This window comes from Mustelus asterias, chromosome 19 (assembly GCF_964213995.1).
Source record: "Mustelus asterias chromosome 19, sMusAst1.hap1.1, whole genome shotgun sequence".
NCBI lineage: Eukaryota > Metazoa > Chordata > Chondrichthyes > Carcharhiniformes > Triakidae > Mustelus > Mustelus asterias.
The window spans coordinates 61,857,532-61,875,114 of NC_135819.1; the positions used below are offsets into that span (position 1 = coordinate 61,857,532).

Genomic DNA, 17,583 nt, shown 5'->3' on the forward strand with positions numbered 1-17,583 from the left:
TTTGTTTAGCTATACCCCCTGTGTACAAAGTGCAGATGGAGTCCGCAGATGGTGAAATTGTTCCAATCTCACTGGAATTCATTCTTTCTATTGCATTTAAAGCTTTATGTTCAAGAATTGCCAAAACCTGAATGGTCACTTGTTAATTTCCACCCTACTCTTGAAGACACAATAGTCCACTTGATCTAGAACAAAGAACAAAGAAAATTACAGCACAGGAACAGGCCCTTCGGCCCTCCAAGCCTGCGCCGTCTATGCTGCCCGACTTAACTAAAACCCCCTACGCTTCCGGGGACCATATCCCTCTATTCCCACCTCATTCATGTACTTGTCAAGACGCCCCTTAAAAGTCACTACCGTATCCGCTTCCACTACCTCCCCCGGCAACGAGTTCCAGGCACCCACTACTCTCTGTGTAAAACTTCTGCCTCGTACACTTCTTTTAAAACTTGTCCCTCGCACCTTAAACCTATGCCCCCTAGTAATTGACTCTTCTACCCTGGGAAAAAGCTTCTGACTATCCACTCTGTCCATGCCTCTCATAATCTTGTGGACTTCTATCAGGTCACCCCTCAACCTCCGTCACTCCAGTGAGAACAAACCAAGTTTCTCCAACCTCTCCTCATAGCTAATGCCCTCCATACCAGGCAACATCCTGGTAAATCTTTTCTGTACCCTCTCCAAAGCCTCCACATCCTTCTGGTAGTGTGGCAACCAGAATTGAACACTATATTCCAAGTGCAGCCTAACTAAGGTTCTATAAAGCGGCAACATGACTTGCCAATTTTTAAACTCAATACCTCGGCCGATGAAGGCAAGCATGCCGTATGCCTTCTTGACTACCTTCTCCACCTGCATTGCCACTTTCAATGACCTGTTTACCTGTACACCCAGATCCCTTTGCCTATCAATAACTCCTAAGGATTCTGCCATTTACTGTATATTTCCTATCTGTATTAGACCTTCCAAAATGTATTACCTCACATTTGTCCGGATTAAACTCCATCTGCCATCTCTCCGCCCAAGTCTCCGACTGATCTATATCCTGCTGTATCCTCTGATGGTCCTCATCGCTATCTGCAAATTCATCAACCTTTGTGTCATCCGCAAACTTACTAATCAATCCAGTTACATTTTCCTCCAAATCATTTATATATATTACAAACAGCAAAGATCTCTCTCAACTCATAAAAGAGGATATCTGATATTTATGCCTTAAGTCAATGTCAGCAGAAGTTCTATCTGTGTGGCACCAATCGATAGCCACACTCAACACCCATGGTCAATGGTCATTGGACAGTGATCTCGAGCAGGAACTTAGGTTGCATTCCCTTCTCTCAAATCCAGGGGTCATTAGACAGTGACCTCGTGTGGGAACCGTGGCTTACTTCTGCTCTAACTTGAGGATCACTGGGCAATAACCTGTTCCCTACCTATGTCGGCAGGTGAGTTTGAGACTAAAAGTGGCAACACAGTGTGATTAAGAAAGCATATGGCATGCTTGTCTTCATCAGCCAGGGCATTGAGTACAAGAGTTGGGAAATCATGTTGCAACTATATAAAACCTTGGTTAGGCCCCATTTGGAGGACAAATTCCTCCATTTCTCTCCTGCCTCACACTGATCTAGACCTTGACTTTTCAAGGGACCACTTGCCATGTTAATCCTCATGAGCTGGGATGTGAGTGAGGTTAAACAAGGTGATAGCAGAACTGTTTGATACGCTAGATCCTGACACCAACTCAATGAGCAAAGACAGGAGCAGTTATGGGGCCTGGGTCAGCACTCTGTAACCTTCTTGATCAACCCATATGATTAAACATTTTGCTCTGGAAGCCAAGGTATATGGGATACATGTGAATGGGAATATCCACGCATAAGTGCCTTTCCATAAAGTTAATTCCCTGCTTGTCCTCCTGTTACGCATTGCCTCAAGCTTCTTTGTTTTAAATGCATCTGCTTCCTGTCTATTCCTCCATAGCCTGTCTATCTCTCCTTGAAGTGTTTCACATTTCTCCACTCTGTTTGCTCAATCTCCTATTTTTGTGCCAGCAACCTTTCAAAATGTGCTTCCTAAGCCCAAATGTAAACCAGCCAAATATACCAAGAATAAAAGACTCAGCATTGATCCCCTTAGTTACAACATTCTCCATTCCATATAACATCCATTTATCCTGCAATCTGTTGGATCTCCTCGAACACAAAGATTCCTTGGTCTGCATCAAACTGGACGTGCTGCTTGGTGGTATGAAGAATGGTTTGGATTATCTGTGAAAGACTTGGAATTGGTTCCTCCTCACCCCTAAATGTGACTCCACACTCACAATACAATGGGGCCAACAGACTTGCACACTGCCACTTTCTGAACCCAATACAGCACTCACTTTATATCACAAATACCCTTGTAAAGAAAAAGGATCAGAAACCCACTGATAACGTCAAATCCTTTGAAGGGTTAAAGAGTTTATCCCACAACAAAAGCTGTGGTAATTTGTTATTCTCGTATGAAGTGTCATGCCTGCCGCCTTTCACATTAGCATTGACATCAAGGCAGCAATAGAGAAGAACAAGAGAGATCCACCTCATTAATTTGTACCAGCAATCTCCTTCAAACTTCAAACAACCCATCTCCTGCTCTTCTCTTTCAAACAGGGGCTTGTGCAGAGATCAGTCCTTTTCAGGAAATGGCGCAGTTTTATTTAAGATGCTTCAAGAAAGCTGCCATACTGATATTCTAGTCCTGAACAAGCATAAATTTCCTCTAATTAAATATAGGGAAGGTCAAAGCCAATGTCCCTGGCCACTGTCCCAAACTCCATTCCCTCACAGTTGATTCCGCCCCTTTCCCAGGCCATTGTCTCAGGCTCAACCACACTGTTTTGCAACCTTGTCCTATCTCTAAACTGAGTTTCCACCTACATATCCACTCCCTCTCCAAGACTGCCTACTTCCATCTCTGTAACATTACCTTTCTCTGCTCTGCTTCAACTCATCTGCTGCTGAAACCTTCATCCATGCTTCCTACATTGGCTCCCAATCTCGCAACAATTCAAGTTTAGGACTCTCATGATTGTTTTCAAATCTTAGAATCATAAAATGACACATCGCAGAAGAGGCCATTCAACCCATCGAGTACACACAGACACATTAGAAACACCTGAACTCCCACCTAATCCCATCAGCCAGCACTTGGCCCATAGCCCTAAATGTTACGGTATGTCAAGTGATCATTCAGATCCTTTTTAAAGGATGTGAGGCAACCCGCCTCCACCACCCTCCCAGGCAGTGCATTCCAGGCCATCACCACCCTCAGGGTAAAAAGAGTTTTCCTCACATCCCCCCTAAACCTCCTGCCCCTCATCTTGAACTTATGCCCCTTTGTGACTGACCCTTCGACTAAGGGGAACAACTGTTCCTTATCCACTCTGTCCATGTCCCTCATAATCTTGTATACCTTGATCAGGTCACACCTCATACTTCTCCGCTTCAACGGAAACAAGCCAAGCCTACCCAACCTCTCTTCATAGCTTGAATGTTCCATCCCACGCAGCATCCTGGTGAATCTCCTCTGCACCCCTCCAGTCCAATCATATCCTTCCAATGTGGCGACCAGAACTGCACACAGTACTCCAGCTGTGGCCTCATCAAAGTTCTATACAACTCCAACATGACTTCCCTGCTTTTGTAATCCATACCTTGATTGATAAAGGCAAGTGTCCTATATGCCTTTTTCACCACCCTACCAACATGCCCTTCCATCTTCAGAGATCTATGGATCAACATGCCAAGGTCCCTTTGTTCCACAGAACTTCCTAGTGACTTGGTTTATTATTGTCACATGTATTAGTATACAGTGAAAAGTTTTGTTTCTTGTGCACTATACAAAGCATACCGTTCATACAGAAGGAAAGGAGAGAGTGCAGAATGTAGTGTTACAGTCATAGCTATGGTGTAGAGAAAGATCAACTTAGCGCGAGGTAGGTCCATTCAAAAGTCTCATGGCAGCAGGGAAGAAGCTGTTCGAGTCGATTGGTACATAACCTCAGACTTTTGTATCTTTCTCCCGACAGAAGAAGATGGAAGAGAGTATGTCTGGGGTGCGTGAGGTCCTCAATTATGCTGGCTATTTTTCTGAGGCAGCGGGAAGTGTAGACGGAGTCAATGGATGGGAGGCTAGTTTGCATGATGGATTGGGCTACATTCACGATCCTTTATAGTTTCTTGTTTGGGCAGAGCAGGAGCCATACCAAACTGTGATACAACCAGAAAGAATGCTTTCTATGATGCATCTGTAAAAGTTGGTGAGAGCCTTAGCTGACATGCCAAATTTCCTTAGTCTTCTGAGAAAGTAGAGGCGCTGGTGGGCTTTCTTAATTATAGTGTCGGCATGGGGGGACCAGGACAGGTTGTTGGTGATCTGGACACCTGAAAACCTGAAGCTCTCGACCATTTCTACTTCGTCCCAATTGATGTAGACAGGGGCATGTTCTCCACTACGTTTCCTGAAGTCTATGACGATCTCCTTCGTTTTGTTGACATTGAGGGAGAGATTATTATTGTCACACCAGTTCACCAGATTCTCCATCTCATTCCTGCACTCTGTCTCGTCACTGTTTGAGATCCAACCCACAACGATGGTGACGTCGGCAAACTTGAAAATCGAGTTAGAATCATAGAATCCTACAGTGCAGAAAGAGGCCATTCGGCCCATTGAGTCTGCACCAACCACAATCCCACCCAGGCCCTATCCACATATCCCTACATATTTACCCACTAACCCCTCTAACCTATGCATCCCGGGACACTAAGGGGCAATTTAGAATGGCCAATCAACCTAGCCCGCACATCTTTCGACTGTGTGAGGAAACCGGAGCACCCGGAGGAAACCCACGCAGACACAGGGAGAATGTGCAAACTCCACACAGACAGCGACCCGAGCCAGGATTCGAACCCAGGTCCCTGGAGTTGTGAAGCAGCAGTGCTAACCACTGTGCTACCGTGCCGCCCGAGCTGTGGAGTTGGAGTTGGAGTTGGAGAGGAATTTGGCCAGTCATGGGTGCATAAGGAGTATAGTGGGGACTGAGGACACAACCTTATGGGGCACCGGTGTTGAGGATGATCATGGAGGAAGTGTTGTTGCCTACCCCGAATGGTGTCCTACTTGTCAAATTACTCCTTTCAAAGTATATCACCTCACATCTTTCCATGGCTTCATCCCTCCCTAGCTCGTTAACCTCCTCCAGCCCTACACTACTCTGAAGTCTCTCTGTTCTTCTAATTCTACATATTTTGCAGTCCCAGTTACATTTGCTCCCCCATTGATGGCCGAATCTTTGGCTGCTTAGGCTTTAAACTCAGACATTCCCTCCCTTAACCCCTCTCTCCCTATTCCTTATATAAATGCTGTTGATAATGCCACTCTCAGTCCCGCCTCCTGTGGCATCAAGTTGCAGAGTTATGGGTGCAAGAACTACGTGCTACGTCCATTTCAGAAACCTCAGGACTGCACAAACTGGGGGCAATCTCATATTACCTGATCCTGCTCCAAATTCATCACCATATTCACAAATCAAATTAGAGAATTTCAGTGCTGTTGTGTCTGATGGCAAATCCCTGGCTTCCATCCATCATTGGAAAAACTGAAAAAGATTCAATAGTTTCACACTTTGCTGCATCTGGAGTGCTGCATTCGGAGCATCACACACGGAGCGTCTTACTTGGAATGTTACATCCAGGGCATCACATTTAGAGTTCCACGTTCCCAGAGCCTCACATCTGCAGCGTCGCATTCAGAGGTGTCACATCTGGAGCATCACATCTGGAGCTTCACATCTGGAGTGTCACATTCGGAAAGTTCCATCTGGAGTATCACATTTGGAATGTTACATCTGGAGTGTCGCATCCGGAGTGCCACACCTGGAGTGTCACATTCAGAATGCCACATCTGGAGTGCCACATTTCTGGCACCATCCATTATTGGAAAAACTGAAAAAGATTCAATAGTTTCACATCTGGAGTGCCAAACATGGAGTGCTGCACCTGGAATGCTGCATTCGCAGTGTCACATCTGGATTGTGACAGGATGGTGATGGTGTTGTGAGACTTCTTACTGTGCTTACCCCAGTCCAACGCCGGCATCTCCACATTGTGACAGGATGACATTGACCTTTGGTGATAGCGAAACAGCTGCCTGATTTTCACACCATTCAATTTGTTTTCATGAAGGAAAGGCAAACTGCTGATCTACTGTTACCCAGTTCGTACCAACTGCAAGGACCAACTCCACCTTAAGACACACAAGTGACATATGGAGGGGAGTATGCAGCTCCTGAGGAAAACTGGTGTGTGTGAAAGAGAGGGAAGGAGAGAGGTGGAGGGAGGGAGAGAGGAAGAGATAAACAAAGAAAGCGAGAGTGAAAAAAAGGGAGGGAGATTGAAAGAAAAGAGGGAAAGAGAAAGGTGATAGAAGGGAAGGGAAAGGGAGAGAGGAAAATATACAGATGGATGGGGAGAGACAGGCAGAGAGAGAGAGGGGTGGGTAAGGACAAAGAGAAAGAGGAAGAGATCAGATGGACAGAAGGAGGGAGGATGGAAGGGAGGGGGGTATGGCAGGCAGGGAGGGAGTGAGAGGAGTTGATGGGGAGAGACATAGAGAACAGAAAGAGAACAGGGGAAAGGGAAATATAGAGAGAGAGAGAGGGAGGGTATGGGAGAGCAAGGATATGAGAGATGGAGGATGTGACCGAGAGAGGGAGTGACAGGGAGGAAGAAAGGAAGAAGGAGAAAGAGAGAGGGAGTGAGGGAGGAAAAAGCATTGAAATGCTCTGAAAGGGAGTGCATGAGAGAGGAAAAAGGTGTGAGGGAGGAAAGGAGTGAGAGAGAGAGGGAGGATATGATAGTGGGATGGAGAGAGGGCGAGAGAGAGAGAGAGCGGAGTGGGAGGGAATGCTACAGCTGACAGTCTCCACATATGGTGACTGGGAGGAGCTTTCATAATGCACAATTCCTATTCTCTAACATTTCTATTCAGCACCTGCTCAACGGTACAGAAAGAAACCTTCGCTCACTGGGAGGCTGGGATTACTGCAGGAAACACTCGGTCAGGTCTCTCGGATGATGGAAACTGCCCAAAGTACACACTTAAATTAAGCGACAGTTTTCTACGACTTAATCTGCAAAGAACACTTTGGTGAGATTTCTGGTCTGTGATTAACCTGTGCTTCTGCATTGTTTCATTACTGCTAAAGATTGGAACCAATTAGACGTGGATAGATGTCAAACATTAGCTTATAAACATCGAGATTTATTCAAAGATGCCGTTTTATAAAAGCTCTTTCTAACCCTGGATTATACTTTTTGTTCAACGGTCCAACTGATGCACAGGGAGCTGGATATTTCAGATCTTAGCCAGATCAGAGCAGTGAATATCCTATCATATTCCCTCATCCACACCGAAATACCCCTTATTCACATTCAACACCTGTGTCGCCTCCTGCAGTCAGTGGGGTGCATCTCCTGGTCACGTAGTGCAACCAGTTCATTGCTATTGTTTAGCTGGCTCTGCGTTTTATGTAGTAAGTGTGCATGGGGAAACTGTATTTCAGTGACTATTTAGCAGCTTTCCCTGCTCCTCTGTCATCATTCACAGCTAGTGTCCTTACTTGCTTGATTTATTGGTTGTTATGGTTTGTGAAGCTTTAAAACTGTACATTAAATTTGGACTATGTGCAAGAACTTTCTTTACAAGCCCCATTGTCGGCAATCGAGAAGTTCATCTGTCATTCAATCGCCAGCCCCCTCAATTCTTGCTGCAGTACTGGTCATTAATATGTTATCATCTCCAATTTGGGATGGGAGCTGAGCTATCTCTCGCAGACACTTCCAACCATCTTGTTTTTATGTACAGCCTCACACTCCCCTTGGAATCATAGAATGATAAGCACTGCAGAAGACTATTACCCTCTTAATCCCACTCTTTCCCCCTAGTCCTGTACATGTTTTTACCCTTCAGGTACTTTTCCAATTTCCTTTTGAGTGTTAGTATTGAATCTGCTTCTGTCATCCTTGCAAACCATGCATTTGTGACCACAATAGTTCCTTGTGTAAAGAATAGTCCCCCATGTTGCCTCTGGTTCTTTTTGCCAATCACCTTAAGTCTGTGTCCTCTAGTTTTTAAACTGTTTTCCACTGAAAAAAAATTCTCCTTATTTATTCTGTCTAAGACCTTCATAATTTTGACCAACTCTTTCAAATCATCCCTGAATTGTCTATGCTGTAAGGTAAGCAGCCACAGCTTTCTCCAGTTTTTCCACATAATTGAAGTGCTTCAGCCTTGTCCCATTCTAATAAATCCTCTTCGCTACCACATCCTTCCTAAAGAATAGTGTCCAGAAACCATTAACCCAACTGAGGCTTAACCAGTGACTTACTAAGGTTGAGCATAACTTCATTACATTAGTACTTTATACCTCTATTAATACAGCTCAGAATCACAATGCTTTTTTGAAACAACATTCTTAAACTGCCCTGCCACCTTTAGGGATTTGTACAGATGCACTCTCAGGTCTCTCAGTTCTTTAATATTGCCATTCTTCATTGTTCCTACCAAAATCTATCACTTTACACTTGCTTACATTAAATCTGCCCCACATCTGCCCATTTCATCAGCCTAACTATGTCCTGAACACTGCTACTATTCTTACTGTTTACTATATTTCCAAGGATAGTGCCATTGGCTAATTGAAGATTACGCCCTCAATGCCCAAGTTCATGTCATTAAGATGTATCAAAAAGAACGATAGTCCCAATATTGACCTCTGGGGGGCACCAGGCTTCATCATAATTCTCTGTTATCTAGGCCAATTTTGTATCCAATGCTCCTTCAATCTTTAATTTTGTTAACCAGTTTATTTTGCGACACTTTATCAAACATCTCTTAGAAGTATATATCCACATGATGCATGGACTTTAATTTAGCTAATTTCCTTGAAGAGAATGCAGAGCTGCAGAAAGGAATCAAAGCACCCTCAATTAGTACCAAGGAGGGATTCTGAATTATTCAAATGATTAAGTGTTTCTTGACCTGACAGTACTCTGCTTCTGCCACCTTTTCAGGCCATGCTTTTGAGATCACAATAACTCACTTTGTCTTACCTCCTTCTCTTTCACAGGCTGTTCCTTGGTAAACGTGCCCTTAAAGTTCCTGTATTGAAAAATTCACCAAGGGAACATCACTTTCATTACTCTGTTCTCTACAGGACCAGATTGATACCAAATGTAGCAAAAATAGACTCCACTGAAGAATTCCACAAGGGAATTAATTCAGTTTTTCATTAATTAAAGAGTAAAGGGATTATTGTTAACCTTGGTGCACAGGACAGGGAAAAACCGGCACTTTCCAGAGCCTTGAAGCAAAGTATGTGTTGCATGCGAGTGTGATTGTGAATGAAATGGAATGTAGGCAAGAGAGGAGTGTGAGCGATGGGAGACAGATATTGAGTTAAAGAGTTGACGTCTGAAGGTAACAAGGGGGACTGAAGAGACTGTGTGACAATGAGGTGTGATACCAGACAGTGATTTGAGACGTTATCCATTTGGCAGGTTTTTCATTGTTTTAAAAATGTTTTGTGTTTCCCTCTCAAAAGTGCTGATACTCAATAGTAGGCCCTGTGGGGACTCCGTCTAATCCAGGAGTCACTGGACAGTAATCAGGAGCAGGAACCCTGGCAGACTTGTCCTCTCTCTCTAACTCAGGGTTCATTGGGCAGTGATCAGGAGCAGGAGCCCTGGCCAATTTCCTCCCTCTCTCTAATTCGGGGGTCACTGGACAGCGATCAGGAGCAGGAACCCTGGTCAATTTCTCCTTTTTCTCTCTCTCTTGAGTTTCACTGGACAGCGATCGTGAGCTGAAATACTGGCTAGTTTCTTCTCTCCTATGTCTCTCTGTTCCATAAGGGAGCAGAAAAGCCTTTTAATACTTTGGAAAACAGCATGTACTTTTGCTCTTTTACTGGAGGTGCTCATCTGTTTAAAATGAAAGTCTTTAAATCTTTTACACACAGCTGGGAGAAGAATCAGTGAGATCCATTAGTCCCTCATAGTGGGGAATCTCATCATGGAGTTTCAATGCCTGTGGACTCTGAACTCCAATTCCCCTGTTGGTACCAGAGGTGTCATGATTGCTCCCAAAGGTGGAGGTCACAGAACCCGACCTGTCTGCCTCAGTACTTGCCCCATCTGAAGTACTTCTCCCATATTCTGCATTATGACTTCACTGAATCACTTTTTATAAGTCTATTTCTTTGAATTTGCAAAATAGTGCAAGAAAAAGCTAAATAAATGAATGGATTATAATTCAGTGCAATTACCACACACTGTGAGCAAATAGGCAAGTAGAGGGACAAGTAAGAGTTGTTTTACCTGATGATCGTCTTTTCCAATCCAATTTTTTTGATATCTATTTTCATGCAACTGGTGATTACGATTTGGAATGCCCTGTCTAAGATTCAGTAGTACCTATCAAAATAAAGAATTAAATAAACATTTGAATGAGCAAAAGTTGTAGAGATATGAGGAAAGAGCAGGGAATGAAAATCGTTGGATTGCTCCTTGAAAGAGCTGGCACAGACTTAATGGGCTGAATGGCCTTCTTCTGCGCTACACGATTCAATGATGCTATGAATTCCTTCAGTGATCATCTTTGGAAATTCATCCGGATTAAATCCAGACAAAGGGAGGGAAAATGTCTCCTGTGATAAGAGGCAGGTCAGTGTTTGGACCCTTGAATGTATGTGGCATATCCTGACTGCCCCAATTTGAGACTACATGCCCCAAATTGGCAGTTATGCTAAAATGAAACACACTCAGTCTAAATCCTCTTTACCTTTGCCAATCTCACCTCATAGTCAATCTATCCTATGTCAAACAACTAACCCTGAGTGAAGGAGTAATCTGTCCTGGGTCAAGCAAGTGGCACTGGGGGATCCTTCAGAAATGGGAACGCCAAGGGCATGTCCCAGGGTAAATTAGGAGTGTTGGTGATTGGAACCTGCATGCCTGGCAATAGGCCTGTAGGACTTCACTGACCTCACCAGATTAGCCAAGGTGGGAGAAGCACAGCTTGTTGAGTTGATAGATCACTGTGTGTTGAATGGGGAGAGGCAACACTCTAACACTTGGCAGTTAAGCTCTGTATTCCCTGAATGACCTTAACACCCGACACAGCTCATGTTCTGTCTGCCTCTTTAGGTGGATGCTGAAAGCTGTAGATGCTTGAGCTGGTATTAGGGAAAGGCATGCAATGGACTGAATGTCCTCTATCTGACTTCACCCTCTGGTCTTTTGATAAGTTATTGCCTTCTCGAGGCCACGTGTTACCCCAATGTGTGTCACCCAATGTACTTTATCCCAACATGACTCAAGCCCTTTGTTTCTTTTCAGATGGTGCTGAAGTGTGGAGCGAGCAGTGACGATTTGGTCACTTCACCATGTTCAATGGGACAGTGAATAGAACCCATGAGGTTGACAGTTCTCAGCACAATTATCTTGCTCTCGTGTTTGGTGTCCTGCTAATCGTAGCCATCATCCTGGGCAATGTCCTGGTGTGCCTCAGCGTGCTTATTGAGAGATCCTTGAAGACAGCAACAAACTACTTCATAGTCAGCCTGGCTGTAGCAGATTTGCTTCTTGCTGTCCTTGTCCTGCCACTCTATGTGTACACTGAGGTAGGGATTCTGCACACTCACCAATTAAACAATCCACAAGGGGTCCTCAGGGCAGCGCCGCAGGCCTAACCATTTTTAGTTGCTTCATCAATAGTTTTCCCTCCACCATAAGGTGAGAGGTGGGGATGTTGTAGTGTCCAGGTCCATCTGCAACTCCTCAAATGCTGAAGTACTTCGACCGCAAACGCAGCAAGACCTGAACAACATTTAGGCTTGGGCTGATAACTGGTTAGTAATATTCATGCCACACCAAGTTCGAGGCATTGACCATCTCCAACAAGAAAGAATCTAATCATCTCTCCTTAGCCAGTCATGTATATGTCAAGACTATTGGAACTGGTGAGAGGTTGGCTATTCTTTGCCAAATGGCAGCAATATTTAAAGGTTTCAATCCTCATTAAATGTACATCTATGTAATTTCCTTAGATGCTCATTCAACCAGATGCTGTAGCTTCAATTACATGTCTATCACGGGTACAGTAACGATTCCTCAAAACTGATTCATCAAAAAATCCCAAAGTACAGCTTGGGTTGGATACAGAGCTCCCTCTGTACTGTCCAACAACTGGCTTAGTAACCAATGATTGATGCATTAAACAGCATCACAACAGAAAATCTCTATCTGGTTAAAGATGTTTCATTCATAGACCATCTTAAGCACTTCTTATTGGCACTTTCAACTCCAGCCCCTTCTCCTCATGCTTAATTCCAACCACCACTGTATACTTCAATCCCATCAACCCACCTTCTCTCCAATATCCCCTTCCTACCTACTTTCTCCCCATATTCTCCAATTGTCCCTGACAACCATATATCTTAATGCCTCATTTTCCAGTAGCAATTATGATTGTCTCATGGCCACACTGACCCTTTCTTCACACACTGGCCATTGATCGAGGGTGTTGCAAAAAGTTCCTTCCATGTTACGTGCAGGGCATGGGTGGACACTGAGAAATCTCCAAATTCCAGGAACATGGAATGGAATCTAGAAGGATCTTGGCCAGTGGTGTTGATATCAAGACTGCCAAGATTCCATCAACCGGGAGTGTTCCTAATATCCACCAACAGCCATGTCTGCAGTGGCCTCACCCACCTTCTCATTCCAGAAAGTTCCACGAGGGAGTATCCTTTTCATTCCTGTTTTAGGAATCAGGAAAGTTTATGGAATGTCAGTTCATGGCTGCAGCTTTCTGGTGTAAGTAGCCATGCCTCTATTTTGGACATCATTTTATTTCAGTTATTTCTTGTGTTAATGTGAAGCCCCAGTGGCTGTGTGTGTTACTGCTGTATGTGTTACTGCTGTGTGTGTTACTGCTGTTGTCTGAAATTCAACATTTTCTGCTTTTTTCCAGTTTCAGGGTGGAATCTGGACTCTGAACATCTTCCTGTGTGATGCATTAATGACAATGGATGTGATGCTTTGCACTGCCTCCATTTTCAACCTCTGTGCAATCAGTGTGGACAGGTTTGTATCGGTATTCACATCTCCTGTCACCCTCACTCCATAGAACCTGTCTCCAGTAAGTCCCAGGTTGAGGTGATTGCTGAGTCTGTCCATACATGTAAAGGTTTTGTCCCCTTTTCAGTCAGCATCATTTCAAGTTTAAATGTTTTTTCAAACAGCAATTGGTACAAATTTCCTGAAGTTACCTAAATAAGGTTTAAGATAAAAATTGAGAAGGACAAAGACTAAAAATAAAGGGGAATAAAGCTGAGTTTCAGGGGATGAGAATGGAATTTTGGAAGTAATCTTGGAAAATAATACTGATAAACATCCAAATTGAACATTAGTGGGAAACATTAAAACAGCCCAGAGTCCACCCAAATGTATGATCAAATTAACTAGTAATGATGCACCATGAATTATTAAAGAGATAAGAGCAAAATTGCAACTCAAGAAAAAGACAAACATTTGGTACATTAAGAATGACAAAAAGGAATATGAAATGGTTAGAAAATAAGTTAAAACAAAAACAACTGGGAAGTCAAAGAGAAAATACAAAATTAAATGATGAAGGATAGAAATAAAGTATTCTACAGACTGATAAAACTCCTTCTCAGGATGAAATGCATCATTGGACTCTAATGTTATTCCAGTATATAGAAAGGGAGTTGGAATAGTCCAGGAAACAGAGACTAATTTTCTTAATATAAAAGCAAATTACTGCGGATGCTTGAATATGAAATAAAAACAGAAAATGCTGGAAAATCTCAGCAGGTCTAACAGCATCTGTGGAGAGAGAACAGGGCTAATGTTTCAAGTCTGGATGACCCTTCGTCAGAGCATTATCTTAATGTCAGTAGTAGGAAAGACAATGGAATTCTTAATCAAAGATATAATAGAAAAAAATCTAGAAGCTGATAATGTAATAGTTAACAGGGATTCCAAAGGAAAAATTACACTTGACCAACATTACTGAATTGGTTGTAACAGAAGGGTAGATAAGGGCATTTGGATTTACAAATAGCTTTCCATAAGGTAAAGTGTAGTAGACATACGACCAAGGTCAGAACATGTGGAGTCTGAGGACAAGCAGCAGAATGGATAGCAAGCAGAACAGAAACCAGACCTGGGTTTAAAGGTAGTTACTCAGATTGGCAAAATAAGGGAAGTGGTGTTCTACAAGGATCGCTGCTGGGACTACTGTTCTTCACCATCTACATAAACAATTTGGAATCAGAATTACGATTTTGGATAACACCAAATTGGGGTAGTTAATATAGAGGAAGTTAACAACACAATATGGGAAGACATTAGTAAACCTGTAGAATGGGTGCATAATTGGCAAATGAATTTCAGTCAAGAGAAGTGTGAGATGGAACAATTTTATTGGAAGAACAAGCAGGCGACATCCACCTTGGAAAATAAGTATTTAAATGGGGTAGAAGAATCCTGGGATCTGAGGGTTCAGATACACAAATCACTGAAAGCAGCAACTAAAACAAAAGCAAACAAACACTGATGCTCATTTCCAGAGGGACAAAATTGAGAAGCAGAGAGTTTATGTTCAACTTGTATAGCACCTTGGTTGATTGACATTTGGGGGTACTATGAACAATTGGGGCCATAAAAGGTAGGAGCAGGAACAGATCATTTGACACCTCAAGCCATTGTTCAATATAATCCCAGCTGATCCTCAGCCTCATCTCCACTTTTCACCCATTCCACATATCCCCTGATAATACGAGGGACTAATCATCTACTTTAGTCTTAAATATATTCAACAATGAAATATCCACAACCCTGTGGGGTCAAGATTTCTAAAGATTCACAATCCTTTGAATAAAGAAATTTCTCCTCAGCTCAGTACTAAAAGATTGTCTCTTAACCTGAGGCCGTGGCCTCACATTCTAGATTCCCCGGGCAGAGACACACGGTGTCTACCCTATTAAGCCCCTTTAGAATAGTGTATGTTTCAATAAGGCACATTTTCTTCTTCTGAACTCTATTGAATATGATCCCAATTTACTCAGCTTCTCATCATAGGCCAATTCTCGCATCCCAGGAATCAATCAAGTGAACCTTTAATGTGCTGCCTCCAGGTAGCTCAGTTGGCTAGGCAGTTAGTGTGTGGATCAGATTAATACAAACAGCATGGGGGGTTGGATTCCTGTTTCAGCTAATATTGATTTAAAATTTGCTACTTTCACCTAACCATAGAAAAAGATCACTGCACTTAACTGAGGTTCAATAAATAACCCCCAGAATACTTAAGAAGATCTCTTTGCAGCTACTTTGTATCCTCCTCACAGCTTATAGAGCTTATAAAGTGACATGACAGCATGCGGCCTCACAGTGCCAGGGACCCAGGTTCGATTCCTGGCTTGGGTCACTGTCTGAAAATAAAGAATGCATCTAAGGCAAAGCCAGTAAATACAATGGAGAAAGGAATAGAAGGGTATGTTTATGGGATTAGTTGAAGAGGATTGTGAGAAGATTCACATGGAGCACAAATGTTGACATTGATCTGTTTTGCTAGTGGCCTGTTTCAGCATTGTAGAAATTAGCACTACGTTCCAATACCTGATTTAATGGCTCTTATTTAAAGCTTCTGATTACCTGATTCTGACCAAGATCTTTATTTATTTGGTTTCATGGATCCAAGCCAAAATTTCTAGTTTCTGGTTTAACTGTTTATGATCAAAGCCTCTGGTTACCTGGTTTAACCAGTCTTGTCTAAAGATTCTAGTTACCTGGTTCTGACCAAAGCCTTTAGTTACCTAGTTTGATGGGTTGTGAATACAGTAATTGCTGCCAGGAAGCTGCTCCACCCATTTATAGGAGCCCCAAACTCCATTGTAACATTTCCACTGTTCTCTCTCTCAGTTGTACCACACAAAGGTGCTGCTCACAACCCTAACAGCGAACAAGATATAACCCTAATAATTCAATCTCTCTCTAATTTAACTCTTGCCAGAAGCTTGTGCTTCTGTCTGACATATATTGGAGTGCAGCCAAACCGAGAAAGTCGGTGGAATAAAGTGGCTTGTGTGTCTGTCTAAACAATTGGCAAACATGCCCAAATCCTCGAAACAGTGCCCCGGAAATTCCTGGGAACTGCTCTGGAGCAGACAACTTCACTGGAAAAGTGGCATTAACTTTGTCAACATGCATCTGAGGGTAGATAACCTTAATGGGGTGGTTGATGTGCCTCACACCCGGGCCTGGAGTCAATGGTCACAGCAGAGGAAGCTGGCCAATTTGAGCTGTTGGAACTTGGTTGAATTCCTGGGACAATCTTGCTGATGGATATTTGCTCTCTGCCTCTGTCTCTTGTGCAGGTACATTGCTGTGGTTGTGCCCCTGAAGTACAACAGGAACCATTTCAGTGGGCGCCAGCTGGTTCTCATCACAGCCACCTGGCTGCTGTCCCTTGGGGTGGCTTCTCCAGTCATCTTTGGCCTCAACAACGTTCCGGACCGCGATGTGACAGATTGTAAGCTGGAGGACGGCACTTTCGTGGTTTACTCCTCCATCTGCTCCTTCTTCGTGCCGTGCCCGCTGATGGTGCTGCTGTACTATGGCATGTCCCGGGGCCTCCGGCGCTGGGGGGAGAACCGCAAAACAGCACTGGCGGCCCAGGGGCACAGCCTGTCCCTCAGGCTGCGGCCCAGCAAGGCCGAGCGGCCGGTGGTGAGATACCTCGTGCCGAAGCTCAGCCCCGCGACCGGCCGGAACATTCCAGAAAGTCACCTGATCGCCGCGCAGCTGGACAGCGCCTCAGACCTGGAGACACCGGACGGAGCGAAGGTGGGAAGCCCCAAGGTGAACGGACTCGGACAAGGGGCCGAGCGGGGTGTGAGGAAGGCGGCGACGGTCAGAAGCCGCAGAGTGAGCGGGCGGGAGAGGAAGGCCATGAAAGTCCTCCCGGTGGTCGTAGGTGGGTGTTCAACCCTGCAACATGGCCCCAGGAGGCAGAGACAGGCAAACTGACACAGGGGGGAGGGGAACAGGGGTGAGGTGGGGAAGGGGAACGGGGGTGAGGTGGGGAAGGGGAACGGGGGTGAGGTGGGGAAGGGGAACGGGGGTGGGGTGGGGAAGGGGAACGGGGGTGGGGTGGGGAAGGGGAACGGGGGTGGGGTGGGGAAGGGGAACGGGGGTGGGGTGGGGAAGGGGAACGGGGGTGGGGTGGGGAAGGGGAACGGGGGTGGGGTGGGGAAGGGGAACGGGGGTGGGGAAGGGGAACGGGGGTGGGGAAGGGGAACGGGGGTGGGGTGGGGAAGGGGAACGGGGGTGGGGTGGGGAAGGGGAACGGGGGTGGGGTGGGGAACGGGGGTGGGGTGGGGTGGGGAAGGGGAACGGGGGTGGGGAAGGGGAACGGGGGTGGGGAAGGGGAACGGGGGTGGGGAAGGGGAACGGG

The 17,583-nt window shown here is 44.7% G+C and overlaps 1 protein-coding gene across 1 annotated transcript; it reads left to right on the top strand.

The window, feature by feature from the left end:
• The first annotated feature begins 5,120 nt into the window (after window positions 1–5,120).
• On the top strand, window positions 5,121–17,236 carry LOC144507500 (D(4) dopamine receptor-like). Its single transcript, XM_078234624.1, has 4 exons — window positions 5,121–5,244; window positions 11,523–11,722; window positions 13,075–13,187; window positions 16,505–17,236. The coding sequence occupies exons 1-4, from the start codon at window positions 5,121–5,123 to the stop codon at window positions 17,154–17,156; spliced, it is 1,089 nt and encodes a 362-aa protein (XP_078090750.1). The 3' UTR covers window positions 17,157–17,236.
• Window positions 17,237–17,583: the final 347 nt, after the last annotated feature.